Below are 20317 nucleotides of genomic sequence, written 5' to 3'. Positions count from 1 at the left end.
GGCAGCAGGGGGCAGTCATGTACACAGTTTGTAGTATATTCTAACTAGAAGCGTCCCCATCACTATGGGAACGCCTCTGTGTTAGAATATACTGTCGGATTTGAGTTTTCACGAAGTGAAAACTCATCTCTGAAAAAGCTTTTATGCAGACGGATCTTCGGATCCGTCTGTATGAAAGTAGCCTACGGCCACAGATCACGGACGCGGATGCTAATCTTGTGTGCATCCGTGTTCTTTCACGGACCCATTGACTTGAATGGGTCCGTGAACCGTTGTCCGTCAAAAAAATAGGACAGGAAACACGGATCACGGATGCGGCTGCAAAACGGTGCATTTTTCGACTTTTCCACGGACCCATTGAAAGTCAATGGGTCCGCGAAAAAAAACGGAAAACGGCACAATGGCCACGGATGCACACAACGGTCGTGTGCATGAGGCCTTAGGGTTAGATCTGCAGAAAATTGGTATCAAAATGGAACCAAAAACCGCAAAAACTACAAAAATACAATAAATAGTGCGGATATATGTGCACTTTTTTGTGTGGTTTCGGTGTGAATTTTCTGCACATATATCTGCACCATGTGCATCCATTCCACACCAAAACTGCACAAAAAACATATACACCCACACTATTTATTGTGTTTTTAAAGCGATTTTTAATGCAGCTTTTGATGCGGATTCTCCACTGTTCTCACCCTTCCATTGAAATTGGCGAAATATGCACAAGAAAAACACATCTGACACACAGCAGATTTAAAAATCCACACAGCAGGTCCGCACCTAAGAAAAAAAGCAAAGTGTACGTTTTTTGTCTAATCTACGTGGAAAAACCGCAACATGTGTGGGTAGCCTGCAACAAAATCTGTCTTAAAGGGGTTGTCCATCTTTTATTAAGTGATGGCCTATCCTCAGGCCATCAGCTGCTCCATCACCGGACCTACACAGCGCCATCAGCTGTGTAGTGGTGGGAGCTCGTCACTGCAGCGCTGCACCTATAAAAGGCAATGGGAGCAGTGCTGCAGTGACGAGATCTAAGATTTACGCCTGGAAACAGCAAGAGGGGCTGGCATAGTTTTTAAGTCAGGTGCAAGGACTGCCACAGATGCGCCTAATTTATGACAAGTCGCACGCTTTGTAATAAATTAGACAAATCTTACGGCAGCACAAGGGGGAAACTAAGACTGGCGTAAAAAGCCGGTCTTAGTAAATGTGCCCCAAATAGTGGCACAGTGCAAATAGAGGGAATAGGCAACGTTCTCAGGTATAGGTGGTGGCTATTGTGGTGGTCCTCCCTGAGTCTCTCTCTGTAGATACCAACAATCTTCCCAGTTGACCAAAGGCATGCATTTTCTCTTTCTATTTCTTTGCAATGTCGAACTGTGGGGTGCAGACCTAGAACGGATGACCAGTCCATCTCAGTAGTGTGAAAAGGCGCCAGAAGCAAATACCTCAGTGCACGTGCAGTGAAGTCTACAGCCAGAAACGTGTGTTACCTTTTACTGACATTCTTGTCCGCGCTCTGTCCCTTTTGTAATGGTCCTCAACCTTCTGTAAAAAGTCTGCTCTTCTATCTCTCAGAGGTTGGTTATTTGCATAGTTGCATTTCTGGTAGCTTTGCACTCACAGGGATGGTGTCTCCCTCAAGCAGAATTCTCTCCAGCATTAGCTTTGACTTGATAGGCTTACACCCCAGCAATTACATACATGTCTTCTCTCTTGGCTTACTTGCCAGGAACTCACTAACCAGAGGAGCGGGACCAGCCCATTACCCAGAAACTTTCACTAAGGACTGCCAATTAACTAATTCCTTCCCATATACAGCCTTTTGGAATGCAAGTGCAATATAAAGCCATATTAACCCTTTTGTACCACTGAAAATGCATAGTTCACAACACAGTAAACATTTGGACAAATCTAATTGTGAACCATTTGAAATTATAGCATTAACTCTTTATCAGTGAACCACCGGGTCACTGCACTTGTAGAATCGCCTGCTATGTGCCGTATGGCTGAACTTATACAGCAATACATGTACGGTGCGCCTCCATATTATGTGAACAAGCCCTTAGGCCAGGTTCAGACATTAATACGGCCATGTGTGCATTTTTGCAACTGGGTATGTACATCTTTGGGCGCATTTTATTTTATTTTTTTTCATTATTGCATTGTACTCATTTTGAGCTAAAAATCATTTTTTCAAATGGTCTTTATTAAAAATGTTGAACCCATGTCTCTGTGCAGCCTGCAGGCTCTGAATTTTCACTCTGTTCTGTCAGGCAGCTCAGCTGATGGCTCCTTATCTCTGACCTTATAAACACTTATTATAACAAAATCCTTATCTTACTGATAAGAATGCGCTTAAAGGGAACCTGTCAGCGGGATTTTGTGCATAGAGCTGAGGACATGGGTTGCTAGATGGCCGCTAGCACATCCGCAATACCCAGTCCCCATAGCTCTGTGTGCTTTTATTGTGTAAAAAAAACGATTTAATACATATGCAAATTAACCTGAGATGAGTCCTGTCCCTGACTGATCTCACGTACAGGACTCATCTCAGGTTAATTTGCATATGTATCAAATTGTTTTTTTTACACAATAAAAGCACACAGAGCTATGGGGACTGGGTATTGCGGATGTGCTAGCGGCCATCTAGCAACCCATGTCCTCAGCTCTATACCCAAAATCCCGCTGACAGGTTCCCTTTAAATAAGTGTTTATGACCTTTTGGTTATTTAGAGATAAGGTTTATTAGATGACCTGAGAAAGTAAGGCTACTTTCACACTCGCGTTTGGTGCGGATCCGTCATGGATCTGCACAGAGGGATCCGTTCAGATAATACAACCGTCTGCATCCGTTCAGAACGGATCCGTTTGTATTATCTTTAACATAGCCAAAACTGATCCGTCTTGAACACGGATCCGTTTTCAATTGGGCCAGATTGTGTCATAGAAAACGGATCCGTCCCCATTGACTTACACTGTGTGCCAGAACGGATCCGTTTGGCTCAGTTTCATGATCCGTTTTGGGCCGCTTGTGAGAGCCCTGAACGGATCTCACAAACGGAAAGCAAAACGCCAGTGTGAAAGTAGACAGAAAAGTACCAGTCACACAGCTAGACAGTTAACCCTTTGTGACAGAACGGCTTAATATTTTTAATAAAGACCAATTTAAAAAAAAAAGATTTTTATCCCAAAATAAGTAAAATGCAATCATAAAAAAAAATTCCCTCCGGAGGTGTACATAGCACACAAAACGCCGACCCCACCATTGGTCTAGCTGTTGTGAAACTACAACCCCCTGCATGCTCCATTCACTTCTATGGTAGTTCTGACAAGAGCAACATGTGTGCACGCTGGGCGTTGTAGTTCTACAACAGCTGAAGGTTGCTGACCCTCCCTACTAGAACTGAAAACAGTTATTTGGCTGGTCAGACTTCAGGTTATGGCGCAAAAGGCCTTATTGGTCTATGATACAAATGTCACGTCGTATTTTGTGACAGATATGTTTTGGGCCGTGCATTTATTGCCTTACAGCATTATTAACGCATTTTGCACACATTAAAGGGAATGTGAACACTGCACACCTGTGTACGCTACCGCCTCACTAGTTGGCGCTAAAAAGTCAGACTGACTGACTGGAATCGCGTCAGTCTCTTTTATAGAGTGAGCCGGCCTGTGATTGGCCAGCGAGAGAAACCAGAGCAAAATTACGGCCCTTTATTGGCTGCGTAGCAGAGCGAGCTGTGTTGCCATGGCAACGGTGTCCCGGGTAACGAATACAACCGGGCTTCATAGTGTTACTAGGCCCTTCCCGTCCGTACAGAATATAACATGGTGAACCGGAGATTACCGTGAACTGCCGGGACCTGACATGTAGGAGAAGAAAGCGGGACATAGCTCAGCTATTCACAGCTGGACAGGTAGGCGACGTGTGGCTGGGGAAGGGGAGGACTACAGCTCTCATCTACTGGAGGGAGGCATGCTGAGACTTGTAGGGCCATATCAGAGTAATAGGTGATGTCTTGCTGAGTTTCTGCTGTCCATATACTGGATAGTAGTAATATGCTATAGAAATTAGGAAGGTATCTATTCAGCTGTTGGGAAACTACAACTCCCAGCATGCTGAGGTTGTCTAGGCATGCTGGGAATTGTAGTTTCATTACATCTTCTGTGGTTACAGCCATTGCTGAGCGCTGGTAATGAAGGATGTAGGGACATAGGTAACAATGAAAGGGCTCCTCCAGGATTACATGAACAGGGCTGCTTTCTTCCACAAGCAGCGCCACCCCTATCCACAGGTTGTGAGTGGTATTACAGCTCTGCCACATTCACTTCAATAGAGCAGAGCTGCAATACCAGACCCAACCCATGGCCAGGTGCATAAAGAAGTCATGTTCTTCTAATCCTGGAGGACCCCTTTAAGGGTCCATTCACACATCCGTGTGTGTTTTGCGGGTCCGCAATTCCTGATCTGAATGGGTCCGCAATTCCGTTCTGCAAAATGCGGAATGGAATTGCGGATGTGTGAATGGAGCCTAATAGTCGGGTATGTGCTCCCAAGTGGCCGAAGCTGTAAGGCAGGGAGGGTCATTTTTTTTCCTAGCGTTTTGCGTAAAGGTGTCTTTTTTTCGCCTGTGAGGTATATTTTTTTAGGCCAACGACGTCGTTTTTTTGGGGGGCGTTTTTCCTCATTTACCTGCCATTTTTGTCCTGTAGACCTCACATTTATTTATTTTTTTGCTGCTTTAAAAAAAAATGCATGTGTTATGTGTGTTGTTGTTTTTTTTTTTTTTTTGGACTTATACGTTTTTTCCCCCCATACAGCTTTAAGGCTCATGCACACGACCGTTTGTACTTTGCAGTTTGCAAAACATGGATCTGCAAAAAAATTGAAAAAAAAATTGATAAACAGAAAACAAAAAAAATACAAAAACAGATGACATCCGTGTGACGTCCGTATTGCATGCGGTTTTTCTTTGCAGATCCATCGTAGCAGTGCCTGTCCTTGTCCGCAAAACGGTTAATAATAGGACATGTTCAATTTTTTTTTTGCTGAATGGACTTGCGGATATACGGAATGCACACATAGTCTTTTCCGTTTTTTGCTGCCCCATTGAAATGAATGGTTCCGTGTATGGGCAGCAAAAAAAAAAACCTGACAAAAAATACGTTCGTGTGCATGAGCCCTTACAGAGGAAGTGACATTACAGGGGGCACATCTTTTATGGCCCTACTGAAATGAATGGGTCCGCATCTGATCCCCAAAAAAATGCGGATTGGATGTGGCCTAAAAATATCGTCATTTGTGTGAGCCCTTAAAGGGTAAAAATGATTTTTTCATAACTAGTTCCTGTAGCATGGTCTCTAAAAGATTGATACTTACCTGCTCCGCTCTGGTGGTCCGCGCTGCCCCCTCAGTCTCCAATCTTTCAGTCCCTGCACTGTTTACATTCGGCTGGCTATGGACATGGTCACATGCCGCACTCCAGCCAATGACCACAAGTAGCCCTTCATCTCCAAGGACGGTCATTGGCTGAGACTGTGCATGTGACCATGCACCACCGGATGTGGACAGCGGAGGCAGCGCAATGCAATTTTCTATTACCGTACTCTTTTATTCCTGACCCCTTTCAGGATTTTTGCTTGCTGTCAGTGAATGGAAAAAAATCTTGTTTGCATTTGGAAGCCGTATAACAGCCCTCATGACATAGGGCAAGCATGGCCAACCTGCAGCTCTCCAGCTGTTGTAAAACTACAACTCCCACCATGCCCTGCTGTAGTCTAATAGCTGTAGGCAGTCTGGGCATGCTGGGAGTTGTAGTTTTGCAATAGCTGGAGGGCCTTAAGTTGGCCATCCCTGACATAGTGGGTCGTGGCACGAGGTTTCCACCCTTAGGGTAAAGCACACGGCGGAGCAGTCTATGCAGATTTCTGCATGAAATCCGCACCGCTGTCTCGATCACTGACCTCAGCGGTATATGGCAACCAAGATGTTAATACTGATGACCTGTCCTCTGGATAGGTCATCAGTATCTGATCGGTGGGGGTCCGACACTCGGAACCCCTGCCAATCAGCTGTTTCTCGCTGCTTTCCCTAGGCCATGGGATGTCACATTCATCGGTCACGTGGCCTAAGACTAGGGATAAGCAACCTTCGTCTTTTCAGCTGCTGTGAAACTGCAACTCCCAGCATGCACGCTCGACTTGGCTGTTCTTGTAGCTCCCACAGAAGTGAAAGTAGGATTCTGGGAGTTGTAGTTTCAGAACAGCTGGCCTAGACGCAGCTCAGCCTCATAGTGAATGGGGCTGAGCTGCAATACCAAACACCGCCACTATACAATGTACGGAGCTGTCCTCGATGAGCTGATAGAAGGCCGCGGTGCTCACAGGAGATCAGCGGGGGTCCCGGGTGTCGGACCAGCACCAACCAGATACTGATGACCTATCCTGAGGATAGGGCTCATAGATTGTAAGCTCTTGCGAGCAGGGCCCTGACTCCTAGTGTTTCAGTTGTATATTAACCAGTTACTTTTGTTTTGTACATGAACCCTATGAATTTGTAAAGTGCTGCGGAATATGTTGGCGCTATATAAATAAATGTTATTATTATTATAGGTCAATCTCTGAAAACCCTTTTTTTTTTTTTTTTTTTTTTTTTATAAACTCAGCACACTCGGTGCTTCTTCATAAGATGAGATTCCCCTCTTCTCTCCTATTGTGGTTTCCGATCACATATTGGTTGGTTCTTCCGCGCGCATATTCCTGCTAAATTCACTTTTTTTTCCAGTATTGGCCGTTCTGTGGTCATTGTGCCCGGGACTGCTCTATTTAAGTCACCCTGATGTTCGCTGAGGCCGATGAAAAGCCTTTGTGCAGTTATTTTTAGTGCAGTCATGTGGCCACCTGGTGTCCAACTGCCTGTACTGCGCCTTGCTTACTGTCCAGGATTTACAGGCCACAGATCTGAGACCAGCAGCAATCGCCTTTCCGACACTTAAGATGCTATATTACCAGCGGGGGATGCACAAGGAACTGCAGCGATAGGCAATAAAACTGATTCTCCCGCACCAATCCTGCATTGTAATTTGCCTTCTCTCTGTATGACCACAGACCAGTATAAATTATATTCGATGGGCCGTGCCCAGTGTATTACCAGTACAGGGATGCACTGATTGCATTGTGCACGTTGTACGCAGTGTAAATGTCTCATTACGGACACTGTATGCAGCACTGACGACCGTGACACTAAATCTATAGACCAGGAGTAAGCAGCCTCCGGCACGCCAGCTGTTATGAAACTACAATTCCCAGCATGCTCCATTCATTTCTATAGGAGTTCTGAGAAGAGCAGAGCAACTATGCATGCTGGGAGTCGTAGTTACACAACATCTGGAGTGCTGGAGGTTGCCTACCCCTGCCATATGCTCCAAAATGTGGTGGGGTTGGCTGTTGGCTTTACAGTCAGCTTATGGCATCACAAGGCCGGCCTTGTAAACTGGCCTAAGTAAGTAGGGTGCTATGTAGTACTATCAGGGGTGCACCTAGCCTTTCTGCTGCCTGAGGCGAAAACTGAAACGCCCCCCTCCACTCCAAAGCCAATTCTAGCCTAACCCCTTCTCTCCAGCCCTACTGTTAAAGACCTACTTGGAAAACATAACATACAGGAGAATACAGCGCACATACCTCTTACATCCAGTGATGTCTCCTCTGATGTACGGTAGACGTCTTTATCTTCTCCATTCAGACCAGACCGCCATGATGATTTCTTTCAGCCATCTCTTGTCTCTGCAGAGTTTGACAAACAGACATCTTAGTTTCCTACTTTTCCATCCTCCTCCCACCTTCTCCGCACCCCATCCTGCCGCTCCCAGTAGTGTGCCCGCTGTGCTCCCCAGTACTATACTGAAGAAACGGATAATCCCCCGGAAAGTACTATTACCACACAGATAGTGCCCCTTCAATAATTATTGGCACACAGTGCCCTAAAAGATAACTGCCCAGCAAATAGTGTTCCTGAAACTTATAGTATAAGCATAATCTCCCCCAAAAATATTTGTGCTAAGCTGATACTGTGCCAGGGTGCCTCCCAATGTAACAGTCCTCCCAAAAGTCCCACCAATAGTAATAATTATCTGTGGTAACAGTGCACCCAATAGTAATAATGTCCCTCATTTTGCCCCCAGTAGTAATAATTCTCCCTATAATGTGTGCATGTACAAAAAATACCCCCTTATAATGTTTGCCAGTAAAATAATTCCTCCCCGCAATGTGTGCCAGTACAAAAATGTTCCCTTTATAATGTGTGCCAGTACAAAAATGTTCCCTTTATAATGTGTGCCAGTACAAAAAACTACCTGGAAACTCTACCATACAGTTTCCAGTGCTGGCGGCCGCCCAAAACAGCTGATCAGTGAGGGTGCCCCTCCCCTCTTCTCTAAATGACAGCTGTAGCATCCAATCAGGAGACCACAACAGCTGTCAGTCAGAGGGTAGGGGGCTCAAAGCAGAGAGCACATCACTGTGAAGCCTCTTCTCTTGTAGGAGCAGAACCTGCCAGAATAAAACTTCATATTCACACTACTCCTGATAATAAAAGCTTCACAAAAGGTATGTTTGCACGGCTCTCCTCAGCCCTTACCTAGTGCTGTCAGCAGTTTAGCGTAGTCAAACTGCTGACAGACTCCCTTTATATGGGTTGCCCATCCCAAGCCTATATACAGCACATGGTCTGGTTTGCTTCCTCTGGTTACATGACTTCTGTATATTTCCTTTCCAGTAAATGGCCTCTATTTTGTTTAGGGTCAGAGAGCTGGGATGCTCCTGAAGCAATATTCCTATGAAAATGATGTCTATGGATGACTGGAATGCCGAAATCATTAAAGAATTGGTAAGTGTTTATCATGTGATGGGGACAATGCTGCTGTCATTACACAAAGTGCTTTTAAAAAAAAAAGATGTAAGAAAGATATGTTGCAGTCACCCTTTGTGCTGGGAGCTTAAATTTTACCCCCAGCTGTAGAGCCAGGGGTTACAAAGGGGTTTACAGGGGTTCTCCAACATTTACATATTGATGACCTATCCTCCCGGAACCCCCTCCGATCACCTTTTTGTGAAAGCGGCAGTGCTCACCAGAGCTCCGGTGAGTGCCGCAGCTTAGGGTGGGTTCACATCACGTTTCTATACAAAAAACGTATACGTAAAACGGATGCCTCAGACTGATGCCATACAGAGGCATCGTTCACCATAGAGTTCCATCGTTAAAAAAAAATGTATACTTTTTTTTTTACCATTAAAAAAAAAAAACAACATACACCTTTTTTTTTTTTTTACCGGACTGTGCAGGCTACAAGAACGTGGTGTGGTGCGTTTTTGTGTCCTTTATTTTATTTTTTTTGTAACGTATACATCAAACAGAGGCATAAAACGTGATGTGAACCCACCCTTACCAAGCACAGCACTGAACGGGACTGAGCTATTCCTAAGCCATGTGACCGATAAACGTGATTGATGGCCTATCAATATGTAAATCCAGCTGAAGGCATCTGTGTTGGTCCCATGGTCATGTGTGCCCATGGTGATGGATCATGTGACGGACCATGTGATGAGCGCAGTGACGTCACCACAGGTCCTTTTCCTCCTGGGCATCAAAGAAGAAGACAGAAGAGAAGCCGGGGAAAATAATAATGATCGGGTCCCCATCCTGATCGTCTCCTAGCAACCATGCGTGAAAATCGCTTGCTTGCGGATGCTTGCGATTTTCACGCAGCCCCATTCACTTCTATGGGCCCTGCGTTGTGTGAAAAAACGCACAATATAGAACATGCTGCGATTTTCACGCAATGCACAAGTGATGCTCATGTGCACAGCCCCATAGAAATTAATGCGTCTGGATTCAGTGCGGGTGCAATGCGTTCACCTCACGCATTGCACCCGCGCGGAATTCTCGCCCGTGTGAAAGAGGCCTTAATCTGCTGCGTGTGAAGGCACCCTAAGGCCATCTACACACGTTGCAGAATACGTCAGTTTTTTTCCGCATGGATTCCCATACAGAAAAACCTCATCGTATTACAGTACCCGCAGAGTGCATGACATTACACAAATCTCATGTACACTTTGTGGATTTCTTCTGTACGAAAATTGACCTGCCGCGCGGAGTTCTAATTCCACAGCGTGTTTGCGTTTTCAGCTTTCCAATATATATTCCAATTGATATGTGGCAAAACCTCATCTAATTTGCACCAAAAACCGGTGTTAGAAATTGCAGATTTTGGTGCGGATATGCTGCAGAAATGCACATTAATCCGCACGGAAATTCTTGCATATCTTTTTGTGCGTTCACCCGCACTCGTTTACAGGTGGCCTAATAGTCGGAGATCGCGGATGAGTTGAGACGCGGCAGATGTTGCAGATCTGATTAGTGTATTTGCCATTGATTTCACCCTTTGCATTGCGGTAAGTTAAAATTAAATTCTCAATCCACAGCAGAAGAATCCACTTCATGCAAATGGGATTTGGAAACCCCCAAACCCATGTATAACGACCGCAATTTTGTGCTAATATTATGAATAATGATGATTAAAATGATGATATGCTAATGAATTTAATATTACGCACTCCCTCTGTTTTATGTGTCAGTAATGGTATCAGAATTCAGTGTTATTGCCTTTCACGTTTAGTTAATTGGTAAGAGTGTTGAAAATGGCAATCGCAGAGGTTACAGCTTTCTACATACGGTAATATTTTCTAATTGTCACTTTTTATGCACTTCCAGAGCTGCTCATTTTTCTTAAAGGTCACATAGCTCAATATGGACCCTGTATCGTGTTCCTGCACAGTCGAGTTGCGTTATTCTGACCACCCCCTACTTTCGTCGTCAGCAGCGTGAAGTTCATGAAGGAAAAGACGTGTGCTGAGCTGGCTCAGTGGGTAAATAAGGTGTGCTGAGCTGGCTCAGTGGGTAAATAAGGTGTGCTGAGCTGGCTCAGTGGGTATATAAGGTGTGCTGAGCTGGCTCAGTGGGTATATAAGGTGTGCTGAGCTGGCTCAGTGGGTATATAAGGTGTGCTGAGCTGGCTCAGTGGGTATATAAGGTGTGCTGAGCTGGCTCAGTGGGTATATAAGGTGTGCTGAGCTGGCTCAGTGGGTATATAAGGTGTGCTGAGCTGGCTCGGTGGGTATATAAGGTGAGCTGGCTCGGTGGGTATATAAGGTGTGCTGAGCTGGCTCGGTGGGTATATAAGGTGTGCTGAGCTGGCTCGGTGGGTATATAAGGTGTGCTGAGCTGGCTCGGTGGGTATATAAGGTGTGCTGAGCTGGCTCGGTGGGTATATAAGGTGTGCTGAGCTGGCTCGGTGGGTATATAAGGTGTGCTGAGCTGGCTCGGTGGGTATATAAGGTGTGCTGAGCTGGCTCGGTGGGTATATAAGGTGTGCTGAGCTGGCTCGGTGGGTATATAAGGTGTGCTGAGCTGGCTCGGTGGGTATATAAGGTGTGCTGAGCTGGCTCGGTGGGTATATAAGGTGTGCTGAGCTGGCTCGGTGGGTATATAAGGTGTGCTGAGCTGGCTCGGTGGGTATATAAGGTGTGCTGAGCTGGCTCGGTGGGTATATAAGGTGTGCTGAGCTGGCTCGGTGGGTATATAAGGTGTGCTGAGCTGGCTCGGTGGGTATATAAGGTGTGCTGAGCTGGCTCGGTGGGTATATAAGGTGTGCTAAGCTGGCTTGGTGGGTATGTAAGGTGTATGATAGGTTGTCTGCACACATATCGCTCGTTGCTGTCATGGGTAAAAGGGGCGATTTATCAGAGTTGTCAAAAGGGATGATTATTGGCTTTTGGGCCAAGGGTAGCAGTATTTCAGAAACTGCGCAGTGTGAACTGTTCTCGTGCTGCTGTGATAAAAGTGTATAGTGAGTGGACAAATCGCACCATTGTGAATAAGCAACATGGAAGCTGTGACTGATGTGAGAGGTGAACGTCGGCTACAATGTGCACGAGGGCGGACCGCCACGCTACAGTGGAGCAGCTCACTGCCAAAATGAACGGGGATACCAGAGAAGTGTCCAACACAACAGTTCAGTGAACCCTACTGAGTAAAGGGCTCCAAAGCAGATGGATGGTCACTTCACCTCTGCTAATGAAGCTGCATCTGCAGAAAAGGCTTCCATATTTGCAGCAGCTTTGGAATTATATCCTTCCCTGATTGGTGGGTTGTCTTCTCCGATGAGTCACGTGTTCTGCTTCATCGAACGGGTGGACGTTGTCAGGTCAGGCGAGAAACACAAGAGAACAAACACTCTGCAACCATTGCTAGAAGGACACACTGGGGGTGGCAGCATTATGGTCTGGGGAAGGTTTTTGTGGCATTCTCTGTGCTCACTCATCCATGTGGAATGCACTCTAATCGGTTTGGGTATAAATCCACCCTTGCAGATCACGTACACCCTTGTATGCTGATTGTCTTTTCTGGCGCAGATGGGATCTTCCAGCAAGACAATGCGACATGTCACACGGCTAGAAATGTCCGACATTGGTTGGAAAAGAATGACCAAGACTTCAAAGTACTACCCTGGACTTGAACCCAATGGAGCATCTGTGAGGCCACATTTATCATCCTGTTCTCACTATAGATCCTCCTCCACGCACCTCCAGCAGCTGTGGGATACACTACAGTCAGCGTGGCTCCAGATACCTGTGACCACCTACCAGGACCTTATTGAGTCCCTCCCAGCTCATCGAGCTGCTCTTCGTGCTGCACACAGCACTTACTCTGGATACTAGCTGATGGTCATAATAATGTGGCTCGACTGTGTAGTAATTAGAAAAAAAAACTTTACTCTCCTTAGATTAGATACAATGCTCAGAACAAAAACATATTAAAAATAAGTTCATACAATTGTTTGACCAATACCTACAAACTCAGAACGTTTGCTTGTTCATCGGACAATCAGCGGAAGTATTACACTGCAAGATGATCTCTAACTAGCTTTCATGCTCAGCCAGTGTAATACAGCCTTAAAGGGGTTCTCCAGGAATTAAAAAAATGAAAATACCTAAATATTGCTTTATTATAAATATATTCCCAATGACCTTTCATTAGTTATAATGGATTGTTTTGTCCAGGGAACAATCATTAGGAGAAATAATGGCCGCCATCCTATTAGTTCACACAAAACCTGTCCTAATCACACAGGACAAGTTACTTCAGAAATCTGCCTTATCCTCCTCTTCCACTTGTCAGGGATTATGATCCTGAATACAGATGATAAAATCTGTGGGATAAAATTCTGTGGGAATGGATTCCATGAGGAGACATGAAGTACAGAGTGTCACGGATGTTCCCTCGACAGGTGGCAGGAGATCGGTGAGACTGGCAACACGTGGTTTGGTCTGACAGGTTTTCCTTGTGGATTAAAAGGCGTCTGTGTTGTTGCCTCAGGTGTTGCTAATGTGGTCATTTAATCTTCCTTATTTATTGTTGCTTCTCCCACAATGCTGTGCGGTCTATAGCTTCAGTTTCTGTTGTGGATAGCTGGTGTGTGGATCTCGGCTGAGTTCCTGGTGCTTCCATAGCCCCTTTGAAGTTAAGTCTTTCCTTTCCCTTTTGTATTCTGTTTTGGGTTCTGCGTGTTGCATTTCCCTATTGTTGGTATTAGGCCTGAAGGAGACTCCCGTTTGTCCTTCCTTCCTCATCCCTGTCATTAGTATCAGGGTCCTATAGGGCTAGATAGGCCTCTAGGTATTCCTGCATATGAACACACCTACCTCTGAGGTCTGTTCATACTGGTAGTCAGTCAGGACTTTGGTTAGGGTTTTACTAGGAGGTGTCCATCTTCCTTCCCTAGTTCTCGGGCCTGATTCCCTGTCGTTCCCCCCCCCCCCCCCCTTCCCTCTTATGCTCTGTGTGGTGTTTCCCACACCGAAGCGTGACATTATAAACCACACAGCATAGTGGGAGAAGCAAGAATAAATAAGGAAGGTTAAATGACCACATTAGCAACACCTGAGACAAAGGGTGTGGCCATTACCAGAAACAACACAGGCGCCTTTTGATCCACAAGGAAAACCTGTCAGATCAAACCACGTGTTGCCAGTCTCACCGATCTCCTGCCACCTGTCGCGGGAACGTCCGTGACACAGAGATGATGGACAGGACAGACTGTGGTAATATGGGGCTGTGGTAATGGAGACTGCATACAAGTGCTGCTTCTTATTATCTACCTCCTCCTTTGTACATCATGTCTCCTATTAATCTGTATTCTTGTTCATAATCCCTGACAAGTAGAGCAGAGAGGAGGATGAGGCAGCCATTTAGCTCACTGCTCTAAAGTAACTTGTCCTCCTGTGAGATTAGGACAGGTTTTGTGTGTACTAATAGGACAGTGGCCATTTTATTTCTCCTAATGATTGCTCCCCAGACAAAATAAACCATTATACCTAATGAAAGGTATTTGGGAATATATTTATAATAAAGTAAAATTTAAGAATTAAAATTTTCCTAATTCCTGGGGTTAGCCAAAGTCTAAAACATGCCCCCCAATGTCTTGGCCCCTCATATAGCTTATACTTACCCCGCTCCCCGGCACTCTTGTCGCTCCTGATCCCCGCATGGCCGCTGCTGCCTCTCTAGCGTCACCCGTGATGCTAGGGAGGCTCATCACTGTCGTGGCCTGCTATTGGATGCTACAGAGAGATGCAGGGATCAGAAGCAACACGGGTGTCGGGGAGCGGGATAAGTTTAATTTATATGAGGGGCCCAGGCATTTGGGGGGAATGTTTTAGACTTTGGATAAGTCCTTTTAAGCAAAGTAGTACTATCTTATTCCATAAAATGCCTCTTTCTCCACTTACCAGGCTTCTGTCTGCTTCCTTCTGTGCTGATCACTCCCCTGAAATGTACTGATAAAATCTGTACACAAAAGTCTGTACGCTGAGTGATCAGATTACAGCTGCCTCCCTTACAAGTCTATGGGGGGAGCAGTTGCAGAGAGAATTAAACGTACTTACTAATGACAATGCTTTCTCTTGTAGTGCATGTGCAACGATGTCAATTATGACAAGATTAGACAGGATGGACAGGCAACAAAAACTCTGGAAATGTTCTTCTCTGGCTACCCCAGAATGGTGGGGCTCTCTTACTTCCCAAATCTTACCAACTTGACCTTAGTCGGACAGAGCATAGAAAGTATTTGCGACCTGCAATCCTGCCCACTACTTGAAGAACTGTGGGTTACAGAGTGTCAGATAACAGTAAGTTTCTCTCCATAAGTCAAAATGCAAGACAATAATGTTAAGAGGCCTTACACTACAGCGCCATATTTTTACAGGGGTCCTGTGCTGCCCATGAGCGGGAGCTTGGCCAATGACCGCTGGGTCCTTGGTATAGTGCCCTGTCTAACGCTGCCTGTTTAGAGAGCATCTTCACTTTAAATAAAGGGGTTGTGTCACAAACCAGCACCTGGATCTGAATACTTTTGTAATTGCATGTAATTAAAAAATGTAGTATAGCCAGTGAGCTATACAATAAAATGTATCTGTATAGCGCCACCTGCTGTTTGCTCTTTTAGTTTATTTTCTGTCCACTTCACTGAGGTGGTCACGTACACTCAGTTTAAATCTTCAGCTGTCACCAAAAAGAATAAATACAGCACCCGCTATTCAGTTCAAAGGGGAGGTAATGGGTGCACGCCCCAAATGGAGCAATGTCCGATGTGGCTTCTTAATAGACCAAAAATGAAAGGATGGAGGCAACACCCAATAAAGTAGTGATGAAAACGAGATCCTCCTTCAGTTCCCATGTCTCGATGGATACCTCTTGTGTGGAGGTTTTCCAGATAATACATCCTTTTGCGTTAAGTTTAAATGAACCTTGAATATAGAGTTTCTTCAACAGGAGATAAGGGAGTGACTGATCTGGAGGCCAAACTAAACTCCCTCTTACAAAACGAAGCTCACAAGGCATTTTCACTGGTCCTTTCACAGTCCGTCCACAATTTTATTTCCTATCTTTCTTGTGACTTTGCCAGGGCTCATACACAGTGGGACCATTTTCATTAAAAGTCAATTAACCTATTAGTACTCTTAGAGGAAATTCACATTCGGACTTTGTCCTCTGAATCCAGGACAACTGGGACATATAGCAATCTTCCGAGGGCGCATTTACACCATTAACTGCTAGAGAGGATAGTCCCTTTCGGGGAACATAATGCAATATTTTTGCCTGTCATTGAAGTATAGCATAATCCCACAAAATGTAAGAATAATCAGACATCATCTTTTTTTCTTACTTTTATTTTATAGAAAATTGAAGGACTTCAGGACTGCCAGCATTTAAAAAAACTGTTCCTTTATCATAACAGCATTACTGCTATTGAGGGTTTGGAAAACCTAAAGAAATTGGAAGTAGTGTGGCTAAATGATAATGAGATTGAAGTAATAGAGGTAAGTGCACTCCTTGTAAACACGTGACAAGGGATGATCCTTAGGCCTCATGCACACGACCGTTTTTTTTTGCGGTCCGCAAAACGGATTTCCGTTGTTCCGTGATCGTTTTTTCTTCCATGGGTCTTCCTTGATTTTTGGAGGATCCACGGACATGAAAAGTGAAAAAAAAAACTAAGTCAAGTTTCCATTGAAAATGATAGGAAAAACGGACACGGATCATGGACGCAGGTGACTCTTGTGTGCATCCGTGATTTTTCACGGACCCATTGACTTGAATGGGTCCGTGAAAAAAATAGGACAGGTCCTATTTTTTTCACTGACTGGAAAAACGGATCACGGACGCGGAAGCCAAACGTTTTTTTTTCCGATTTTTCCACGGACCCATTGAAAGTCAATGGGTCCGCTAAAAAAAAAACGGAAAACGGAACAACGGCCGCGGATGCACACAACGGTCGTGTGCATGAGGCCTTAAAGGGGTATTCCGGTTACATTAAGTTATCCCCTGTCCACAAGACCCGCAGAGTACAGAGCTCGGCTATCGCCGGAATTCCCGTAGAAGTGAATGGAGCGGCCGCACGTATAGCCGGCTGCTCTGTTCATTTCAGGGCCACCATTCTCATGATTGGTGGGAGTCCCAGTGGTAGGACCCTTAGCGATCAGCTAGTTATCCTCTATCCTATCCTATGGATAGGGGACAACTTAATGTCTATGGAATACCCTTTTTAGGCTACATTCACATGACTAAGTGTTTTACGGTCCGCAAATTGTGGATCTGCAATACGCTGACGCTGGCCATGTGCGTTCCACATTTTGCGGACTGCATGTGGCCGGCGCTATATAAAAAAATGCCTATTCTTGTCCGCGATTGCAGACAAGAATAGGACATGCTCTATATTTTTGCGGGGCCACGGAACAGAACAACGGATGTGGACGTTGCGGCCCCATTGAAAATGAATGGGTCTGCACCCGTTCCACAAAATTGCGGGCTTTCTGCGGGTTACATAAACACGGACATGAACATCTAGGCGACGGCCGTTTCCTGCATACCTGCACTTTGTCTGGCCAGTGTTATGCTCTACTACACATTGTATATGGATACTTTAAAGACACAGAGCACCACTAAGGCCCCTTTCACACGGGCGAGTATTCCGCGCGGATGCGATGCGTGAGTTGAACGCATTGCACCCGCACTGAATCCTGACCCATTCATTTCTATGGGGCTGTGCACATGAGCTGTGATTTTCACGCATCACGTATGCGTTGCGTGAAAATCGCAGCATGCTCTATATTGTGTCCGTTTTCCACACAACGCAGGCCCCATAGAAGTGAATGGGGCTGCGTGAAAATCGCAAGCATCCGCAAGCAACTGCGGATGCAGTGCGATTTTCACGCACGGTTGCTAGGAGACGATCGGGATGGAGACCCAATCATTATTATTTTCCCTTATAACATGGTTATAAGGGAAAATAATAGCATTCTGAATACAGAATGCATAGTACAATAGGGCTGGAGGGGTTAAAAAAATAAATAAATAATTTAACTCACCTTAATCCACTTGCTCGCGCAGCCGGCATCTCTTCTGTCTTCATCTTAGCTGTGTGCAGGAAAAGGACCTATGGTGATGTCACTCCGGTCATCACATGATCCATCACCATGGTAAAAGATCATGTGACGGACCATGTGAAGACCGGAGTGACATCACCACAGGTCCTTTTCCTGCAGTCAGCAAAGAAGGAGACAGAAGAGATGCCGGCTGCGCGAGCAAGTGGATTAAGGTGAGTTTGTTTGTTTATTTATTTATTTTAACCCCTCCAGCGCTATTTTACTATGTATTCTGTATTCAGAATGGTTATAAGGGAAAATAATACAATCTACAGAACACCGATCCCAAGCCCGAACTTCTGTGAAGAAGTTTGGGTACCAAACATGCACGATTTTTCTCACTCGAGTGCAAAATGCATTACAATGTTTTGCACTCGCGCGGAAAAATCGCGCCTGTTCCCGCAACGCACCCTCACCTTTTCCCGCAACGCCCGTGTGAAAGAGGTCTAAGGAGTATGTGGACTTAGAGATCCAAGCACTGACAGCAGCATATGCAGAGCGGTCCCAGTAGTGCCAGTCTGCTTCTTGGTTGTTATTTTCATGTATGCCCTAAGCTGGCCATACACGTTAGGGCTCATTCACACGACCGTATGAATGGGTCTGCATCCGTTCCGCAATTTTGCAGAATGGGTGCGGACCAATTCATTTCAATGGGGGCCGCAAAAGATGTGGACAGCCCACCGATAGCATGTGGACAGCACACAAAGATGGAGCAATTGCGGACAAGAATAGGCATTTTCTATCATAGTGGCGGCCATGTGCAGTCCGCAAATTGCAGAACGCACACGGTGGGTGTCCGTGTTTTGCAGATCCACGGTTTGTGGAGTGCAGAACGCTACGGTCGTCTGAATGAGCCCTTAAATAAATGGTGCAGAGCCTGCAGGTGGGACCATCCCATCACCTAATGTGTGTGGCGGTTTCCCACTTTTATGCCGATGAAGGATGTCTGGAGAAATGAGGTTCAGAGAGTTGGGTTTCAAAATGCCCGATCCTTTTGTTCTCCGGGAGATAAGCCAAGAGGTGTCTGGTAATGGCTTTATCCCCAAGCCGAGCTTGCATATGTATGGGAAAGGGGTGTCCATAGAGAGAGCCATCGGTCTATTGTGTTTGGCCATCTTTACTGGTGTAGTTGTCTGTAATGCTTATCACTTTTGGTGAATGATGACTACAAATGTCTAGTTTCATATAACCTATTAGGGAGTTCTGAATTAGTAGGAGGGGTCCTCTGTTCAGGATCCTAATCTCTTGGCCAGACCGGAGAACTGATACAAAGAGTGTCTCTTGCCCTGGAGGACTTGTTCTATCCTGCAGCACCAGGACTGGAGGAGGGATAGGAACCTGCTGATGTTGACATGTGTACATTTATTTCTTAAAGGGGTTGTCCCACCTGGGACATTTTATCGGTCAGATATACTATAAATGTCAGATAGGTGCAGGTCCCTACTCCGGGACCTGCTCCTATCTCAAGAATAGGGCCCTGAAGTGAACGGAGCGCACACTGCCGTTCCTTAGTGTACATTCCATTCACTTCTATGAGACTTCCGAAGTCCTGTAGCAGTAGAGGGAGAGCATGCATGAAAGCACAACATTGGCATTTCCGAAAATAGCCAGGCTAGGGCTCAGCTATTTGTAGGAGTCTCCCACGCGTTTGCTCCCATTCACTTTAGGGATCCGTTCTGGAAATAGCTGTGGGTGCAACCACTGAGACCTGCTCCTATCCGATTGATATGCAAGCATGTCGAAGATGGAAATAGACCTTTAACTAATACAATTATAAATCATGTAGTTGATTCATTAATCTGCTAGAACATTTTACATTTTATATCTGCTTTTTTTCTTTAAGGGATTGGATACGCTGCAGAATCTTAACGAGCTTAATCTGGCTGGAAACATGATAGACTCAATAGGTATGTATATATAGACTGTGAAAAGCCTGCGCTCCATGTTCTTCTCAATTACCTTTCTACCTGTAATCACACAATCCTCTTAATCCTAGCACTAGCAGAGGAGTAATACGGTAAAGCTCTGGATTAGGTGCCACCGTGCATACAATCACAAAATCAGTTTGCAGGGTAATCAGGCAGTGGCATACGTAGGGGGCAGGGGTCCCTGTGCAAAGATAAAAATCAGGTGCTCATCTCCTGGCAAAGAACACCTCTTTCATGTAGTTTTCCACATCCTTGTATGCAAAGGGGTATCTCCCATAGAAAGAACCGCCTCGCTAGCGCCACATTGTGGAAGTAGCTCCCTATGAGTCAAAATCTGACTTTTTAAC

The 20317-nt window shown here is 45.4% G+C and overlaps 1 protein-coding gene across 1 annotated transcript in view; it reads left to right on the top strand.

Annotated features, from left to right (window-relative positions):
• Positions 1-3802: 3802 nt before the first annotated feature.
• LRRC9 (leucine rich repeat containing 9) overlaps positions 3803-20317 on the top strand; it is a 126335-nt gene continuing 109820 nt past the window's right edge. Inside the window, exons 1-5 of the mRNA XM_040411210.1 lie at positions 3803-3920; positions 8800-8887; positions 15028-15246; positions 16297-16437; positions 19886-19949. Of these exons, the coding sequence (XP_040267144.1) occupies positions 8837-8887; positions 15028-15246; positions 16297-16437; positions 19886-19949 (475 nt within the window). The 5' untranslated portion in view covers positions 3803-3920; positions 8800-8836. The remainder of the gene's footprint in view (positions 3921-8799; positions 8888-15027; positions 15247-16296; positions 16438-19885; positions 19950-20317) is intronic.

Source organism: Bufo bufo, chromosome 11, assembly GCF_905171765.1.
Source record: "Bufo bufo chromosome 11, aBufBuf1.1, whole genome shotgun sequence".
Lineage (NCBI taxonomy): Eukaryota > Metazoa > Chordata > Amphibia > Anura > Bufonidae > Bufo > Bufo bufo.
Note: the sequence above shows the minus strand (reverse complement) of the source record. Positions and strands in the feature narration are given on the sequence as shown.